General features: G+C 40.4%; 2 protein-coding genes across 2 annotated transcripts; both read right to left on the minus strand.

Moving 5' to 3' along the window:
* Window positions 1–669: 669 nt before the first annotated feature.
* Window positions 670–5,910, minus strand: LOC133421445 (all-trans-retinol 13,14-reductase-like). Its single transcript, XM_061711051.1, has 11 exons — window positions 5,681–5,910; window positions 4,832–5,014; window positions 4,358–4,599; window positions 3,595–3,796; window positions 3,313–3,510; window positions 3,105–3,224; window positions 2,816–2,954; window positions 2,569–2,678; window positions 2,316–2,485; window positions 1,248–1,407; window positions 670–1,167 (listed from the first exon to the last, which is right to left on the minus strand). The coding sequence occupies exons 1-11, from the start codon at window positions 5,835–5,837 to the stop codon at window positions 1,019–1,021; spliced, it is 1,830 nt and encodes a 609-aa protein (XP_061567035.1). The 5' UTR covers window positions 5,838–5,910; the 3' UTR covers window positions 670–1,018.
* A 1,431-nt stretch (window positions 5,911–7,341) lies between these two features.
* Window positions 7,342–15,516, minus strand: LOC133421994 (glycylpeptide N-tetradecanoyltransferase 1-like). Its single transcript, XM_061711832.1, has 12 exons — window positions 15,386–15,516; window positions 12,949–13,054; window positions 12,581–12,725; window positions 12,355–12,473; window positions 11,793–11,884; window positions 11,520–11,636; window positions 11,178–11,348; window positions 10,976–11,084; window positions 10,710–10,880; window positions 10,459–10,623; window positions 10,217–10,354; window positions 7,342–8,694 (listed from the first exon to the last, which is right to left on the minus strand). Exons 1-12 carry the CDS (start codon window positions 15,487–15,489, stop codon window positions 8,674–8,676), a joined length of 1,458 nt encoding a protein of 485 aa, XP_061567816.1. The 5' UTR covers window positions 15,490–15,516; the 3' UTR covers window positions 7,342–8,673.
* Window positions 15,517–16,866: the final 1,350 nt, after the last annotated feature.

Below are 16,866 nucleotides of genomic sequence, written 5' to 3' on the forward strand. Positions count from 1 at the left end.
TGTTTGGGTTGCGAAGGCCCCGCCCACTCGATAAAAGTGGCCAATCAAACTCGACCAAAATCACACGTGATGCTGGCCTGACCAATTAACGATGGGCTTATTGTGGCGGCGATGACGTAACCACTACAAACGTGTCTGCCCTTTTAAATCTGACGGGGAAAGAAAACAATGACCTCTGTGCTACTTTCACATGATAAATGGATAAGATTAAGATAACACATTAAACACTTTCACATACATTATTACTATGAAAATGTAATATTGAATGCGTCTTGAATTTCCCTCAAGATGTATAGATAATAATAAATATCATTATATATATAATTTAAATAATAATGTAAATCAATTAAAAATTATAAGCCACAAATTTGATTAGAAATATTTTTATTTGGTGATATTACTGCTCAGCGTGATGCTAAATGTGCACGGAAACTAGTAACTGGCTTATTTTCTTCATAGTGTGATCATATTCTATTAAATAAATCACATTTATGCTCTTTCTCAGACGTTCGCTTATGTGTCCTCTGCTCTGCATGTGATCAAAAAGGCTTCAAAAGTGCAATAAATTACTTTGGATTTCTGGTTTTCTTTTACACTTTCCCAGACCATCAAATAAAACCCCAAAAAATGACTTTTTTTATACAACAAATGACAAGGAATGACGAAAGATAAGAAAAACATGTTTTTATTTTAACCGTTATACTATCTAACAAATTGTATATTTAGGCACAGAGTTCAGTCAACATCGTGACACATTGCGTATGTTACATTCCCTCATCGATGAATGACTTTGACACTTGTGTGAGTTTACGAGGACAGACCAAACATCAACCCTGATTAATCACACAAGCAGTTTGCTGCGCTTGTAACAGTATGTTTAAGCAAATATAAAACAATTTAACGTAAAGACAGTGCAGGTTTGATTAGTGCTGATTCATGTGTGAGATTAGAGGCAGCGCTCCCACTCCCACTGCGACTGAGCGGTAGTTTTGAAGCAAAGTTAAGCACATGTCAGCAGTTACTCCCCTTTGAGTTTTTCTTTGACAAATTTTTCTCTCCTCGCCAGGGCGATGGCGTCCAGGTGGAGGTTGCGGTTGAGAATGGCCGAGCCACAGGTGAGAGCCCCGGCGAGGGCGCCGGCGAACCCACACAGAAACACATCCTGGCCTGTAAAACAAGAGAACTCTGAGTGAGATAAACTCACTCTTAAACCTTCGGATCAGATAATAATGCGGAGTTGGACGCACCGGTCAGATAGAGGTTCTTCAGCGGCGTCTGAGGTCTGATCGTAGCGCTGAGCTCCGGGCTGAACCGGGCCACACCGTGATCTATGCCGTAGATCTCTCCTTTGGGGGCTCCAATGTAGTGCGTGTTTGTGATGGGGGTGCCAGCATCAATGTACTCGATCTGCACAGACACATGAAAGGAGAATTGCTAATATGGTCAGGACGCTATAACATAATCAGGATTGGTAAATATGGTTTTGCTTGTTTTTAAAACTGTAAAAGAAAACGTGTGAAAAAATGATCATAGTTTCTTGCGACACAAGGTGACGTAGTCAGATCTGTTCTCTTCAACCGGCTGTGTCGAGGGTTGATCGATTTATATTAGACTAAGAAAAGTGGTGATTGCAGACATCAGAGAAGCTGAAACAGTTGTAGCTGCACTGGGATCTTCTACATATTTAGATATCTGCTTGTAAGGTAGGTATTACATCATTGTTTTTTATATGTAAATCCACACACTCTGTCCCAGCTTGTACATTACATCTCTACTACTCGCAGACATGTATTTCATCGTCATTTTATCGAGAGATTTATAGATTTTTACATTTCAGAACAGCAAAAAAGCAGAGAAGGCCTCTTGGCTTGAGACTAATTGTTTAAGCACCTCACTTTCTGTAGCTTTAACAACTTTACAACCAACACCTGAAGGTTGCCTTCAGTCACAGAAACTCTTGCAACTATTCAGCTCCCGATGGATGATACTTTTAGATTTTCTAAAAAGGAGATTTCTGATAAATTTGTTTGAATAATTTGAAGACACAACCATAGAAATACCTTTCCTTGAGCTCAAGTATTCTCAAGAGATATCAAAAGTATAAAATGCCTCCAACAATCACCTCGGTTTGAATTCAAATTTAACAATGATGCAGAGAAGTTAAAGCCATGAGAAAAAGTTGATCAATTATTGATGGTGTAATTCTACAGTGCCAATAACTTGGTTAAAACATATTTCTGGTGACTTTACATATATAGTAGGTTTTAGCTATACTAGTGTTTGTAACCCACGAGACGTGAGGAGTAAACGTTCACCTTGTCTCTGGTGATCTTGGGGAACACGTCCATCACCACCTCCAGAGCAGAGTCAATGAACGCTTGTTTCAGCTCCTTGTAGTCGCCTCCTCTGTTCGTCACTTTGCCGTCCTTCCACTCATCAAACCAGGCATAGTTGGCAAAACTAACCAGACTCAAAGTAGACTTCCCTGGAGGGAAGGGGAAAGAAGAGTGAGATGGAAGACAAAAGCACAAGAGGACCAGGTGTGGTCACGTCCCATCACGTCTGTACCTGGTGACCTCTCCTGCCAGGTTGGGTCTTTCGCTGATGGAGAGGCAACAAACAGCAGAGGGATACTTTTGGAGGACTCCTCCCTCTCTCCATTCAGATATTTCTCCACCCTTAAAATAAAACAAGCGGTTCAGGTCATTTCACACCTTCAAAAATTACTCATTTCTGCATTAAAAACCTTTGGACATACGATATGTCTCATGAGAATTAAGAGATAAATACAATTAAAAAGAGAAAAGTAACACACAGTTCATCGAAGTTGTGTTCGGTAAAGATCCAGTAGTTATCTGCTTTCAGGCCCAGCTCCTCTTTGGTTCCAGTCATACCCACAAAGATGCTCAAGCCTCCTTCACCGTGCTTCACCATACGGAGCTGCTTCTGGATGGCTGCAAGGGAGGAGAGTTTGCTGCTTTTCGGTTTTCTCTCATTGTTCATTGTACATTTTTTGTACAACGGCACATTTTCTGGACAAAAATGTGAACTGAAATATTAGAAACGTGGACACTGATCACCGATAATCACTAGTTGAAGCTAACCTGGCATAGTCTGGAGATCTGTGGGCAGCAGCTTCTCGTAGGTGTTGTAGATGCCGGCATTAGAGATGACCATCGGGGCCCGGATGTGAATCTCCTCCTGACCTTTGAGCACGCTCACACCTGAAACCAAATGATCCAAATGCAGTGATCTCCTACGAGGGATCTGGCTTGTGTGGACGAACGGATGATCTGAGGGAGCCACACCCACCACAAGCTTCCTTTGCGTCGTTGAATAAGATGCGGTTGACCGGGGCTCGGACCAGAACGGCGCCCCCTGCCTTCTCAATGATGGGGATCATGTGGTAGGCAATCTCACTGGCTCCACCTTTAGGGTACCAGGCGCCGTTCAGGTAGTGAGTGACCAGCAGACTGTGCATGGAGAAGCTGGCGTCTTTTGGCATGTTACCTGCAGATCAGCGACGGAAACAAACACTGTGAGCAGCATCCCAATAAACGAGTCCATCAACTAAACATGGAGCTCTGGGCTCACCGTAGGTGCCAAAGATGTAGCTGAAGACGGCCCGGAGGTCCTTGTTCTCCGTCAGCTCATTCACCACTTCTGTCAGGCTGCGCGGGGCCATTTCGAAGAAGAAAGACAGACGTTTGGCGAGGCCAGTGTAGATCAGGAAGTTGGCCAGCAGTGTGGGGCAGAGCTTCAGCATAGCGAGCAGCCAAATGCCACGACCCACTTTCTGAAACACACATGAGATGCAGCACCGATGATGAAAGTGTAATCTAAGAAATTCAACTTACACAGTTATCTAAATTTTAATTTGCACACTTTACAGTGTTTTGGTTTCAGATTTACTTCCGACCAAGTTTCAGGGAAGTTGTTGTAATATTTGTACGTTACAATTGCTTATTTTAATGAATTAATTTATATTTGTTATTGTTTTACTAATTTATTCTGTACTTTGATGCACTGAACTGATACGAGAACAACAGTGACAGATCTTCATCTGGATGTCTAAACTTCATTCTTCGGTCCAAGTGAAATTATGAAACGCGTTTGCAGCTTCTCAACAGCTTCAGTACTTACTCTGAACATTGATTTCTGATACTACACAATCAGAAACCTGTATTATCAATTTTTTTGTGTCAAAGTACAGCTTTAACATTCAAAGCGTTCAACGTTCACATGGGATCTTGTGTTACAACACAATAAGTGGCCTGACAGCATCTGAAATGACTCAAAACAGACTAAGAACAAATAAACGATAATCAATTAGATGCCCTCAATTACAGGATCTCACCTTGACCAGCCTCATGTACTCGTCGATGGCCTTCTCCTCTCCGGGGAAACACTTCTTCAGCTCTTCGGGGAAGCGAGTCCTCCCGCTGTAGATGGGGTACCGGCGGCGGTTTTCTGGAGGTCCCAGCACCACCTGGTCAAACGGGTTCTCCAGAGGCTCCCACAGCAGCTGCCCGTCCGTTAACTGGTCCAACATGCAGCGAAACGGCTTGTGGTCCAGCAAATCCCCGATGTAGTGGATCCCTGTGGTTTAACGTGACAACAGTTCATCAAAAATGAGACCGAAGCTCATGTTTTAACTTCATGTGGAAATAATGTGAATGAGTGGAAGCACAGAGAAGTCCCCAGTGTAGAAAAGTTGATCTTTGTCCTAACTCTGACCATAATTCAGCAAATATTTGGTCTTAACAAAGCAACATTGAGAGGTTTCTTCTATTTTTAGGCACATTTCAGGCAGACAAGCCCTTCATCTTACCAACATCGAACTCGAAGCCCTTCTCAGTGAAAGTGTGGCAGCATCCTCCAGCCCGGTCGTGCTGCTCCAGAACCAGGACTCTCTTTCCAGTTTTAGCCAGCAGCACGGCCAGCCCCAGCCCACCGATCCCACTGCCGATGACAACCGCATCCAGGTTGTCTGGTACTTTACTGGACAGGAAACCTGCAGAGGGGACGAGAAAAATCTTTAAAAATCTTTATATAATATATTATATTATTTATATATGATATTATATTATATTTAAGTCTGTTTTTTTGCAGATGAGACACCTCTCCATGAGAAAACATCTTTATATAATTATATAATATATATATATATATATATATATATATATATATATACATACATATTAAAATATATAATAATAATTATATATATTTATTATTATTATATTATTATTATATATAATACATCTTTACTGTCTTTAAGCAGTAATTTAATTTTATATTGTAAAATATTGATAGAGGATCATTTATTCAGCTCTGCACATCGTTTAAAGTTGGATTTTGTCCTCCTGGATTTTCCAGGAAAATAATAGATTATCATTTGACACTGACAAAACAAGAAATTGTTTTGCATAAATGGCCTCTAGAGAAAACCAGTTTATATTTACAGTTTACATTCCTGTCTAAGACAATGTCTGATAACAAGTCGATCGTCTCTTGCAAAACTTCCTGTTTTGCAAATTTCACACCTTTTAACTGCGATTCTCAGCAATGAAATCTACTTTTTCACAACCATAATTCAACTTATTTACAAAATAAAGTTATTTTACTCAGTTTTTGCAGGAAAACTGCAAATGCGACAGATGTCAGCGACCAAACCCACCTTGCTTCAGCACTTTATTTTTCTCTTTCTTATCGAAAACCTTCGGTTTCACCGGTTCACGAGTGTCCTTCTCAAATGGATTTGGCCCGGAGCTGAAGAAGACATATTTCAATATATATACAAACAGCGCTACACAAATAATCGCTATAACAATCATGGTTTCATCAGTTTGGCGACCAGATGTGGAAAAGGACGATCCTCTACTTTGACATCCACTTCCTCGTTCGGCTCGTAAAGCCCCGCCCACAGGACGCTAACCTGACAGAAGCAGCCAATCAGAGAGCTCTGCTGAATCCTACGTCACACGGTGTTCACCAATAGGAGACAAGCTTTAAGTGGGCGTGAAGACAGATGCTTCTGTAGTTTCATAACCATTAACCTCTGTGCTAGTAACAACTGGAAAAACGAGTTACACACGCATACACTTTAATGTAGAATAATACTATTACATTATAATGCTTTTAATTATTTTTTAGAGTAAATCTAGGGTTTTTTCTTTTTTTTTTTAAATCACTGCACTATCTATAGGCGACATTCTAGCATCATTGCTGTTTATCCGGTTGAGGTGCGTCAGTGAGTTGTTTTGCTGGGTCTCTGCATAGTTTGATGTTATCCGTGTAGAGGAGATAGCAGATCATCGACTCCACTGCCGAACCAGTCCATGGCCAGTGTTTGTGATGATCTAGGAGGGTTTATCTATGCAGAACAGCAGTGAGGGGAAACATACAGGACTGTCTCAGAAAATTAGAATATTGTGATAAAGTTCTTCTTTTTCTGTAATGCAATTTAAAAAAGAAAAATGTCATACATTCTGGATTCATTACAAATCAACTGATATATTGCAAGCCTTTTATTTTAATATTGCTGATTATGGTTTACAGTTTAAGATTAAGATTCCCAGAATATTCAAATTTTTTGAGATAGGATATTTGAGTTTTCTTAAGCTGTAAGTCATGATCAGCAATATTAAAATAATAAAAGGCTTGCAATATTTCAGTTGATTTGTAATGAATCCAGAATGTATGACATTTTTGCATTACAGAAAATAAAGGACTTTATCACAATATTCTAATTTTCTGAGACAGTCCTGTAATGCACCGTCTTTACTTTAAATCCTAAAGTATTTCAATCTTAGCTTCCTCATGTAGAGCACAAGTTAAATGTAATCTATACAGATGAAAATTAGCATTATACATTTTGCCTTTACACTACTTCCCGCATTTGTTGTCTTTTTTCACTTCTTTAAACCAGAAAAGTCTCAGGAAAGAAGGAATATGGTAAATTATGGAAAGTGTTTTTAACTTTGATATTGTAGATTGACTGACATAACAAATCTTAAAGAAATCCAATTACAAACTCTATGCACTGAGGGAGACCAAAATGTGGTTTGTAGCCATTTAACTTTTATTTATTTCTTCAGTTGTCAAAGTTTCCCTGCAATTTCGCAAGTTGGTAGCTTGATTTGAAAATATTCTTAAATAGTCCTACTTGTCATCCATCCTTTGAACAAACCTGTGTGAAAACCTCACAGCAACTATATTTTATCTTGCTTGAAAAACAAAACAAAAAAGAAAGACAAACCCTTCCAGACTCATTCCCTGCACCCTACCGTAACACCATGAAAACCATCTTTTAATATCAGTTTGCACACAGAACCAACATTTTACTTAAGAAACACTTTAATAGGAGGATTTCTTCACTCATTATACACCCTGCAGATTTTGCAAATCCAGACCCACGTTTCAACATCCACAATTGCAATCTTTCTCTCTCTGATCAACTTGATGTCATCATGCAGACTGAAGGGAAATATTTCAGGATAAAACGGATTTCTTGCAAGTCTGTACTGACTTACAAAACATTCTTAGATGTGATATTTTTACTCAGTGCAAAGCTGGATGTGTGTGAAAACTGTTTTTTTTTTGTAGTCTGGCGTGTTTATTTTATTAAATAAATACAATTTAATGTCATTCTGAGACATCCCCTTATGTTTAGTCTGCATCATGAGATCACACAGGCTTCAAAAGTGCACTGAGGTTTCAGGTTTCCGTCTGAATCCTTGCAGGAACGCTCGTCAAAGTCAGCGCTATCACAAAGGTGGACGTTGCAACTGGGGCACATTTTAATTGAGGGCGTCATTACAAATGTCATCGCCGATGACCAGACGTAGGACTGCAGTGAACTTCCTCTCTGATCAGTGACTGATTTATGTCTCCCGTCAAGCCAATCCAATACTCAAGGTTTCTTTTCTTAGTGAGGCAATCCGACGAAAGTTAAGTTGAGGGGAGCTCCAGAGAACGAATGGAGACTGGTTTCAGACTGAAGCACCTCCATGACTGTTAGTACCGATTGATGAGCAAAATAAGAGACGCAGGGTGAAGCATGACAAGAAAACTCTTCATAAGTCCTTTTCTCATGTCCACTTTTGGCATTTATTACCTCATCTTTTAGCCACTCGGTCCTTAAAATATTTTTTTCCTCATTTAGATTTTTTTTTTTTTTTTAAATGTCTAAAATTTAAGAATGACAGACTTGTTTTAATTGCAAAAAACACTTCCAACATTTAGGAATAAAATAAAACAGTATGTTCTAGCCTGCGTGTGTTTAGGGCATGATCTGGAGTTACGTCTGACTTTATTTACATGTATCGTTGGTTTTCGTAGATATGCCAACAGTGAGTGTTTTGGTTGCCAGTAATCTGTGCAAACTGTTCTTGCGTGTTTGGTACAATCAAGACAGCTTTCAGATGAACTACAGATGCTTGGGATGGTAACTACAATGGCTTAAGGTCCATGTGATTGCGGGAGGAGGGGGGAGAGCCGAGGGCTCTCCGGGCCCCACCCCCGCCTGGCAGCGGTAGTGCAGGTCAAAGTTCAAAAAAGGTCAGAAAGTAAAAATGGGCGGTGGGTTTCCTTTCCTAAAGCAGGAAGTCATCAGTCCACGGTGCGGTCCTCTGGCCTGTTGGTGAGTCTGGGTGATGGCGTAAAGAGATGTCACTGCAGAACCAACCCGACCTGAAAAAGAAGTAGCAGATTCGTCAGGAAAAAAAAAAAAAAGGAACTTTAATTCCTGCAAAAAGGATTTGCAGGATTCATCATTTTACTCAAATAAGTTTTATATTTTTTTCCTAGTCATATGCTACAACTTAAATTATTCTCAATTTATTGCATAATACATTATTATTCAGAAGCTTCTGTTAGCTAATAAACATTGATTAAAAAAATAAAAAACTGAGATTACCAATCTGACTAGTTACAGACAATAAATGGTGCTAAGAAAATGTGTTCACATATGAATGTATTAATTTAAAAACGTGTGATATCTACCGGACTGATCAATTATGGGTTGATATGGGAGGAAAAATATGTTATTTTATTTGTCAGATAAATGGTGAAACTGATTGGTGGCAGGTAAAGTCCTCATGTCATCTGCTGTGTCCTACTGGCAGGACCCCAGCGTTTCTGCCTGACTAGAAATGAAAACCAACGGCAACACCAGAACAAATACGCCAGTCTGAATGTTTATCCCTTGGTAGCACTCTGTGTTTACAATGGGATTTATTTCAATTTAATTTATATAGCATCTATTACAATAGAAGTTGTCTCTAGGCAGTTTCCAGAGACCAGAACATGACCCCCAAGTAATTATTACATAAACAATGGAGGTAAAAACTCCCCTTTAGGAGGAAAGAAACCTTGAGCAGGACCTGCTTTATGTTTACTGGCTGAAACACAGAATGTGTGAATGCGTATGAATGGTGGTGGTCGGAGGGGTTGTTTGGCGCGGAATGGCAGCCACGCTTCTGTCAGTCTGCCCCAGGGCAGCTGTGGCTACAAACGTAGCTTACCACCACCGGTGAGAATGTGTATGAATGAATAATGGTCTAAGTGTAGCACTTTGAGATTCATTGAATGTAAAGTGCATTACAAGTTAAATTCATTATCATCATTAAATTGATTTATTATACATATAACTTTAAATAGATTTCTTTGTTATTCATAAATGACTTGAATAGGATTTTTGTTACTTGCAGATAAACCAGCTGAACTTCTGTTAAACTCTTTCTTAAAGAATGCACTTAAAAAATATATATATTTAAAAAAAAAAAAAAAAAATACATACAGCCTTTAATCTAAGTTTAATAGAGTTTCATTTTACTGGGTGTACACTTTACTGTTTGATATGATGCATCACAAGTTTATCTTTTCTTCAGTTCTTTTGTTTATGAAGTTTCTTACTCACAAAAAAAATGAAATAAATAAATGATGATTTGAAGTTCAAGGACTGTTTGCTCTTATAGTTTGGCCAGAGCAATCAATATATTACTTTTATTGCTGCATTTCAGATGTTTTTATTCACCTGGGTGCACAAACTGCAGCAGACAGAGAAAGAATATCAAATATGAAATCTAAAATAAATACATGAACTGCAGAAGCAGCTATTCTATTATGAATTGAATTACCTGCAGATACTTTTACCTGCAGGACCATGTGGTGCCTTCATAGCACGCCATAAAGGAGGACTCCTAAAACATACCTTTTCAGCCCCCATGCTGGGACACTTCCAATTGTACAGATAATACTGTAGATTCCCGTCACCGATGCCAAACTTCAGCTTCTCCAAGAAATTCTTGTTTTCCATTAAATCCAGTGCATTAAAGACATCAAAGCCTTTCTGTATGGACGCGGAGAGGAAAGAAAAATACATGAATAAATCAGTTCCCTCTCGGTGAACCCTTAAAGTGCAAGTATACGTTTTAAAAAGGTTGAAAAACCCACCGATTTGGCTAAGATGAGAGCATCAGACATGAGGTCAAGCAGGGTGGTGGTGGTGTGCACGTTGTAGAAGGAGTAGGCTGCCTTTAAACTACGGTGCACAGGATGATTCATTATAGTAGAGGGCAGTGTGTAGAAACTCAGGAAATCGGTCACTTTGCCTTCGCTCTGTGAGAACAAAACCCGTCATTACTAAAGTGCTTCAATGCAACATCTAGGATTTGTGCTTAAATCTTCTCAGGAACTGCGTTCACCTCAACCAGGAAGGTGTCGATAATGTTCTCCCGAGGTAACAACCAGTGTGCCACCTCCTCCTGGTTCATGGAGGGCACAAGGTTGAACTGGCTCAAGTATTCCCGCAGGAGGCGATGCACCAACGGGATGTCCTTCTTCGTCATCGGCCGCAGACCTTGAGTCTTCGGAGCCTGAAGGGAAAACGAGGAGCTGCTTTAACACGCGAAGGAAGACAAAGAGGTCATTTCTTAAAACGGACCACAAATTTGGGACCATCTCCTCCAACCTCGGGCAGGCGGTACAACTTCATCGTGCGCTGCATAGTCATGTTCCTGCTCAGGTGGGAGAACTTCACTTCGATTAATTTTCGTGGGTTCAAAGAGCGATGCCAGTACCTGCGCAAATGAGGTGAGGTGACGTAAAATGCCGTAAAACAACAACAACAGCAGCAAAAATAAAGAAGAAGATGGCCTGTTTCTTAGACAAACCTGCATGTGCCCACGGGTTTGGGCAGCACCACCCCGGCGGTGTACACCGCCTGGAAGATGCCCTGAAGGTTGACCCGTCTGGTGATCTCTCTGATCAGAACCGGGGCCACCCGTTTGGAGCGGAGCTTCTTGTGTACACACAGGAAATTGATCTCAACCATTTTCTTTTCTCTGGAGCACAAAAAGAAAAACAAGTTGGAATAAAATAAATCCAAAACCTACGCTTGTTACGCTGAACATGACCTACATTACAGACGTGACTGCTGACTGGCTGAATAAGAGGACAACAACTCACAACCACATTCAGTTTACACTCCACACTACACAACTGGATTTATTTACATGTCATAGATGCGGATGGTGGCTGGAATGGCGCTGATGAACCCGACCAGCTTCTGGTTGGAGTTCACCCTCACGCCACAATGCCACTGAGGCAGCCAGCCGGGAGGCCGCAGCGCCCTGAGAAACACAAGAGATCAGTCTGATGTAACGTCCTTTAACTTCCCACACTTGTACTTGTAAAAACGCTGCATTTCTACGACTCTGCACTGAAAATAATAAAGCTTAAAAAGTTGTACATCATCACCAGGTTTAAAACCAAAAAGTTGAAGTTACCAGAGCAGGAACTCGGGAGAATAGTCAAATCTGAACATGTTGTCATCATCTTCCACATAGTTCTCGTTGAGGAGAGTGTAAAGCTCCTTCAGCTGGTTTTAAAGACAAGAGTAATGAAACCACAATAAGAAAACTGTTCTAAATATGTATAAAGTATTTAAACAATAACACAAAGCGAGTCTTCTCAACTAATCTGTCAAACAAAATCAAAATAAACGTTCAATAATAACTGCAGATTTGTTACTTTAGGCCCAGTTGGGAATTTTGTTGAAATTATGCAAAATGTTGTTTCTTTCTGAACTGGAGCGTATGCATTTTCTTTCCAATTTCAATCATTGAACGAAGACGACACACAAGAAGACAATCGTTTTAACCTTTCACAACTAAAGGAGTTGAGTTTTGTCGAGAGCTTAAAGTAAAAAGCATGAACATATTGCATCGTGGTCATTACTTGATGACAAAAAACTAAGCAAAGAGCCTGAAAGTCCAGCACTTGTAAAGGAATGACTTCGCTCTCATTTGAATATTTATTAAAATCAGCTGTGATGGAAGGCTTTCCTACCACAGCAGCGTTTCCCAGGTCCAGGGTGTCCCAGCTGAAGCCCTGTGGGAGGCTGTACGGCTCCTCACGAATCTGGTCCTTGTCAGGTTCAATGGACCCATGTGATGTCACCGTCTCCCCTGAAGCAAGAGGGAAGCAAGGAAAAAAGAAAATTAGATTAAGGACATATCTGACAGCAGGCTGTGTGTTAGAGAGGAAGTAGTGAGAGCCGTGACATGAATCATACCAAGCTTGGGCACTGGTTGCGTGTCCCAGAACTGGTAGCTCCTCCGACTCGCCTCCTCCATGGTTTTGGCTGGACCTTGGCCGACAGAAAACAGTTCAATAGCCTTTTGGATCTCCTGTAGCTTATCGGCTGGCAATGAATTCACCTGTGAGGAAGGTTGAGAGGAAATAAAACTTTAAAAAAAACTGAGGTCAATATTTTCACATCCATACGTTACAGGTTTGTGTGTCAGTGCCAAGAAATGACCTGGTTCCTCAATCTGCAGTAGGGACAGTGATGCTATATTTGGTCAATTACACATACATATGCAAGTGAAGTGATCTGACCTTGTGATAAATGTGTCATTTCAGAAATGAAATAATTCATGCCTTGGCAAGTGGGTCCTGAGCTGCTTCTGGGGTGCCAGACTTCTTCTTCTTTTTCTGTTTCTTTTTCTTCTTCTTGGCACCGGTGTCGTCGCCCAGACCTCGGTCACTGCAACGCCACAGAAGCGGAGTTTAAACTTTCATCCTGGAGAAAAACTAAGTCCTGGTCAAAGATGTATTTCTAGTACCTGCAGTGATATTACCCAAACACCAGGATGATTATAGGTGTGTTGAGCATTGATACTAAATTCACTGATCACACATGCGGAGGTGCAACTAAAAAATATTTTCTGTCTAGATTGATTGTCTGCAAATCTATAATCCTGCCTTTCTATGTTTTGTTGTTAAAAAGACACAATGATTTACATTTGAAATAAGGCAAATAAAAACTTGGCATTTCACCAGCGAAAAACCACACAGACGATGCAAAACTAAACCTTTGAAATTAATCATCAACTTTCTAATCATGCAGATTAACCCCTTTTGGTCGATACCAACACTCATGGACAGTAACAAGTCCAACTACAGGGCCATTAAAGTAATACCAACATTTGCCTAGAACCTTAAAAGAAACCGACAAAGCCATAAAAACTGGAATGACACATGCAAATGCTGTGAGCTACTGCTCAGTGTCCATCTCCACAAACGGCGTCAGCCGTTTATGACAGCAAGTAAGAGGATGCAAAAGCATTCATTACTGAATGGGTTCAAAAGTAGTCCAACAACCCCCTCTCAGAGTCTCAGGCTGATAACCCCTGTTGTGGGAGGAGATCGACCCCAAAAAGCCACAAATCTCCACCCTTTCATCCCGACAATGACAGCATACTTACAGAGGATAATCTCATTAATGTCCACGAGACGAGAGAGGCCATGCATTGGCCTGCATTTGTAACCCCCCTGCAGATGGTGAATCACATGACCTCTGGAAGAAGCGTACACGGTATCTACATATGTACGTACAAGAGGCCAGTGGGCCACTGGTACAATAGACAACAAAACATTCAATAGTTTGTTCTCCAGGCTTCCATTTTAACACAGTAAATTGACGAACAGTCAAAACCGTTCATTGTTCCTGTGATGGGCAAAGAGGAACCGCATGTGTAGTTTGTAACGGGGGGTGGGACGAGGAAAAAAGGTGATTTGCTTTAATGCAATTAACCGGGTCATGACACTCCTTAAACTTTGGTTCTGGCAAACTGTATTACATGCTGCCTCACTCTGCTGCACCTCTCACTTTGTATTTCTTTTGTACAATTTTAATTTTTATCTTGTATTTTTTGCACAATTCTTGTCTGTAGAAATTGTAAATAGGTCATACTTATTCTCACTACCTCAAACCGCTGCACCTTAAAATGTTTATAATCTTTGTACATAGAAATTCCACATTTGTCTATTGTTCATTTGTTTATTGTTCACCTTTAATACCATAGAGAGCGAAACTACCGGAGTCAAATTCCTTGTTGGACAATGTTCGACCCTGGCCAATAAAGATGATTCTGATTCTGATTAAAACCTGTGTCATATTCACTTTATCAGGGCTCTATAAATGCCCCAAATCAAACATTTCTAAAACAAGTCAATGTTCTCTTGTTTTAGGCAGATGAAGAGCGATGTAAGTCTGACTGACTGAAAGTGAAGGAGGTTGGAAATCACTGCCTTTTCTCTTTCCAGCATTTCCCATTAACAGAAAACCATAGACTGCACATCAACAAACACACTTTCTTTAAAAACAGGCATCAATACAAGAACGTTTAGGTGTTCTTCTTTCACGTTTGCCTCCATGAAGACAAATATCAAGGGAAGCAAGTCACAAGAAAAGCAGGATTTACAGCAAAGCCCACGTTGAGCAAGACCTGCTTGGAGCTGGCCTCTTAGTTACTGGATCGTGCATATTTCAGGGATTTGCACCAGAAACTGAAAGCTCCCGACACCAGTTGATTGTAAGACGTGAATATGAAGCTGGACCTTCTTGAAGCTGCACTTTTGATTTGGCCCCGCGTCAAGGCGCAGACAAAAGGTTTTGACAGCTATCTTAGCATGTGGGCTACCCTGTTAAATGCCCACTGCACTTGATCAGTAACAGAGAGGACGATTAAACTGCTAACATCTTAAATTGGAAGGTTTTTATTCTTCATGTTGCAGAGGCGTTGGAAAATGTCGTATTTTGTAAACGGATCTGCTCTGAAACGCACCCTGTGCTAATGTAGCTGAAGGGGTGCAGCGCTTAACCCCGCCCACTTGAGAATAAAAATCATTCTAAACCAATCAGATCGCGCCGCCGGTTGACTGACACGCGTTCCAGCCAATGGCAGAGCAGCAAGTGGGCGGGGCGAAGGAATAACGAAAGCTGTCCATCTTCGAGGCTTTGCTCAGCCCTCGCTAAGGTGCTAAGCGATGCGTCTCGATTTACGCCAAAGGGCGACCAGGCTCGCCCTCTTACCCATCGTCAAAGTGATGCTCTTCGTTTTCACAATCGCTACAGTGTCCGTGGTCTTCTACATCTTCTTTCTCCGGCTTCGGTGCTGTCTCATTCTCATCCGCCATCTTCAACCAGGAAGCGAAGAAGAAGCCACCGCGTGCACTGACGCCTTTAAAGCTGCCTGCACCTGATTGGCTGAGAGGCGCAAGCGCCGTGACGTCAGCGCTGTTGCGTCGAAGTACTATTATTATTTGATTTATTTTTATTTTTTTATTGTCTGCATACATATTAATGGTTAATACCAAGTTGGTAAAAACCTAAAGCATATATGCATTTTAATAAAGTATTAATGTCAAAGATAAACTTGACGCCTGTGCACAGTACTCGAGTTGTAAAAAAAAATCAGGGGGGATGGTGGATTTTATCATATGGGGACAGATCATTTGTGCTGATTACAAATAATATATTACAAATAATAACACTGACCAAAACACCTGCAGAAATGACATAGCAGCAGTTAAATGCAGCCTTCTGTAAGCTTTAAATATCCACTGGGCTTACATCAAATACATCAAAACACAACAATAAAAAACTGAACTTCTGAACTGAACTGAACTTATCAATATGCCTCTGTCCTTCACAAGTTAAGTAAAATGGATCACTGCAAAAACTCAAAATCTTAACAAGATTTGTCTTATTTCTAGTTAAAATGTCTCATTTTAGTAAAAAAATATCATTACACTTCAAGACTCATCACTGGAAAAAACAACAATTTTCACCTGTTTCAAGTAGATTTTCACTTGAAATAAGTAGAAAAATCTGCCAGTGGAACAAGATTGTTTTGCTTGTAATAAGAAGATAAATCTTGTCCCACTGGCAGATTTTCGTACTTATTTCAAGTGAAAATTTACTTGAAACAGGTGGAAATTGTCAAATAAGTTATTTTTCTGGTGTTATTTTTCTGGTGATGACTCTAAGTTGAAAAAGCAGTAAAACCACATTCCTTGATGAAATGACAAGGGATGGAAAGGGGGGATGGCAGTTTTACAGGGGGGATGATTTTGACCGTTCTTATTTCAGGGGGGATGCCATCCCCCCTAATACCTCCTCAACTCGAGTACTGCCTGTTTACATAAGGCAAGGCAAGTTTATTTGCACAATTAATTGCACTATTCAACACAAGGTAATTCAAAGTGCTTTACATCAACATTAAAAGCGGCAAGACACAATTAAACAGTAAATAACAAATACAATGAAAAAAAAAATTATAAGAAAAGAGGTAAAATAATAAAAAGCACAAGTTGTTAAAAAGTAAGGGCAGTAGAGTACAGCAGGTAAGTATTTAATTTAAGAGTATACGCTTGAGTAAACAGTAATGTTTTTAGGCCTGATTTAAAGGAGCTGACAGTTGGAGCAGACCTCAGGTCTACAGGAAGTTTGTTCCACCGGTGAGGAGCAGAATAACTGAACGCTGCCTCACCTTGCTTGGTTCTGGTTCTTGG

This window comes from Cololabis saira, chromosome 21 (genome assembly GCF_033807715.1).
Source record: "Cololabis saira isolate AMF1-May2022 chromosome 21, fColSai1.1, whole genome shotgun sequence".
Lineage (NCBI taxonomy): Eukaryota > Metazoa > Chordata > Actinopteri > Beloniformes > Belonidae > Cololabis > Cololabis saira.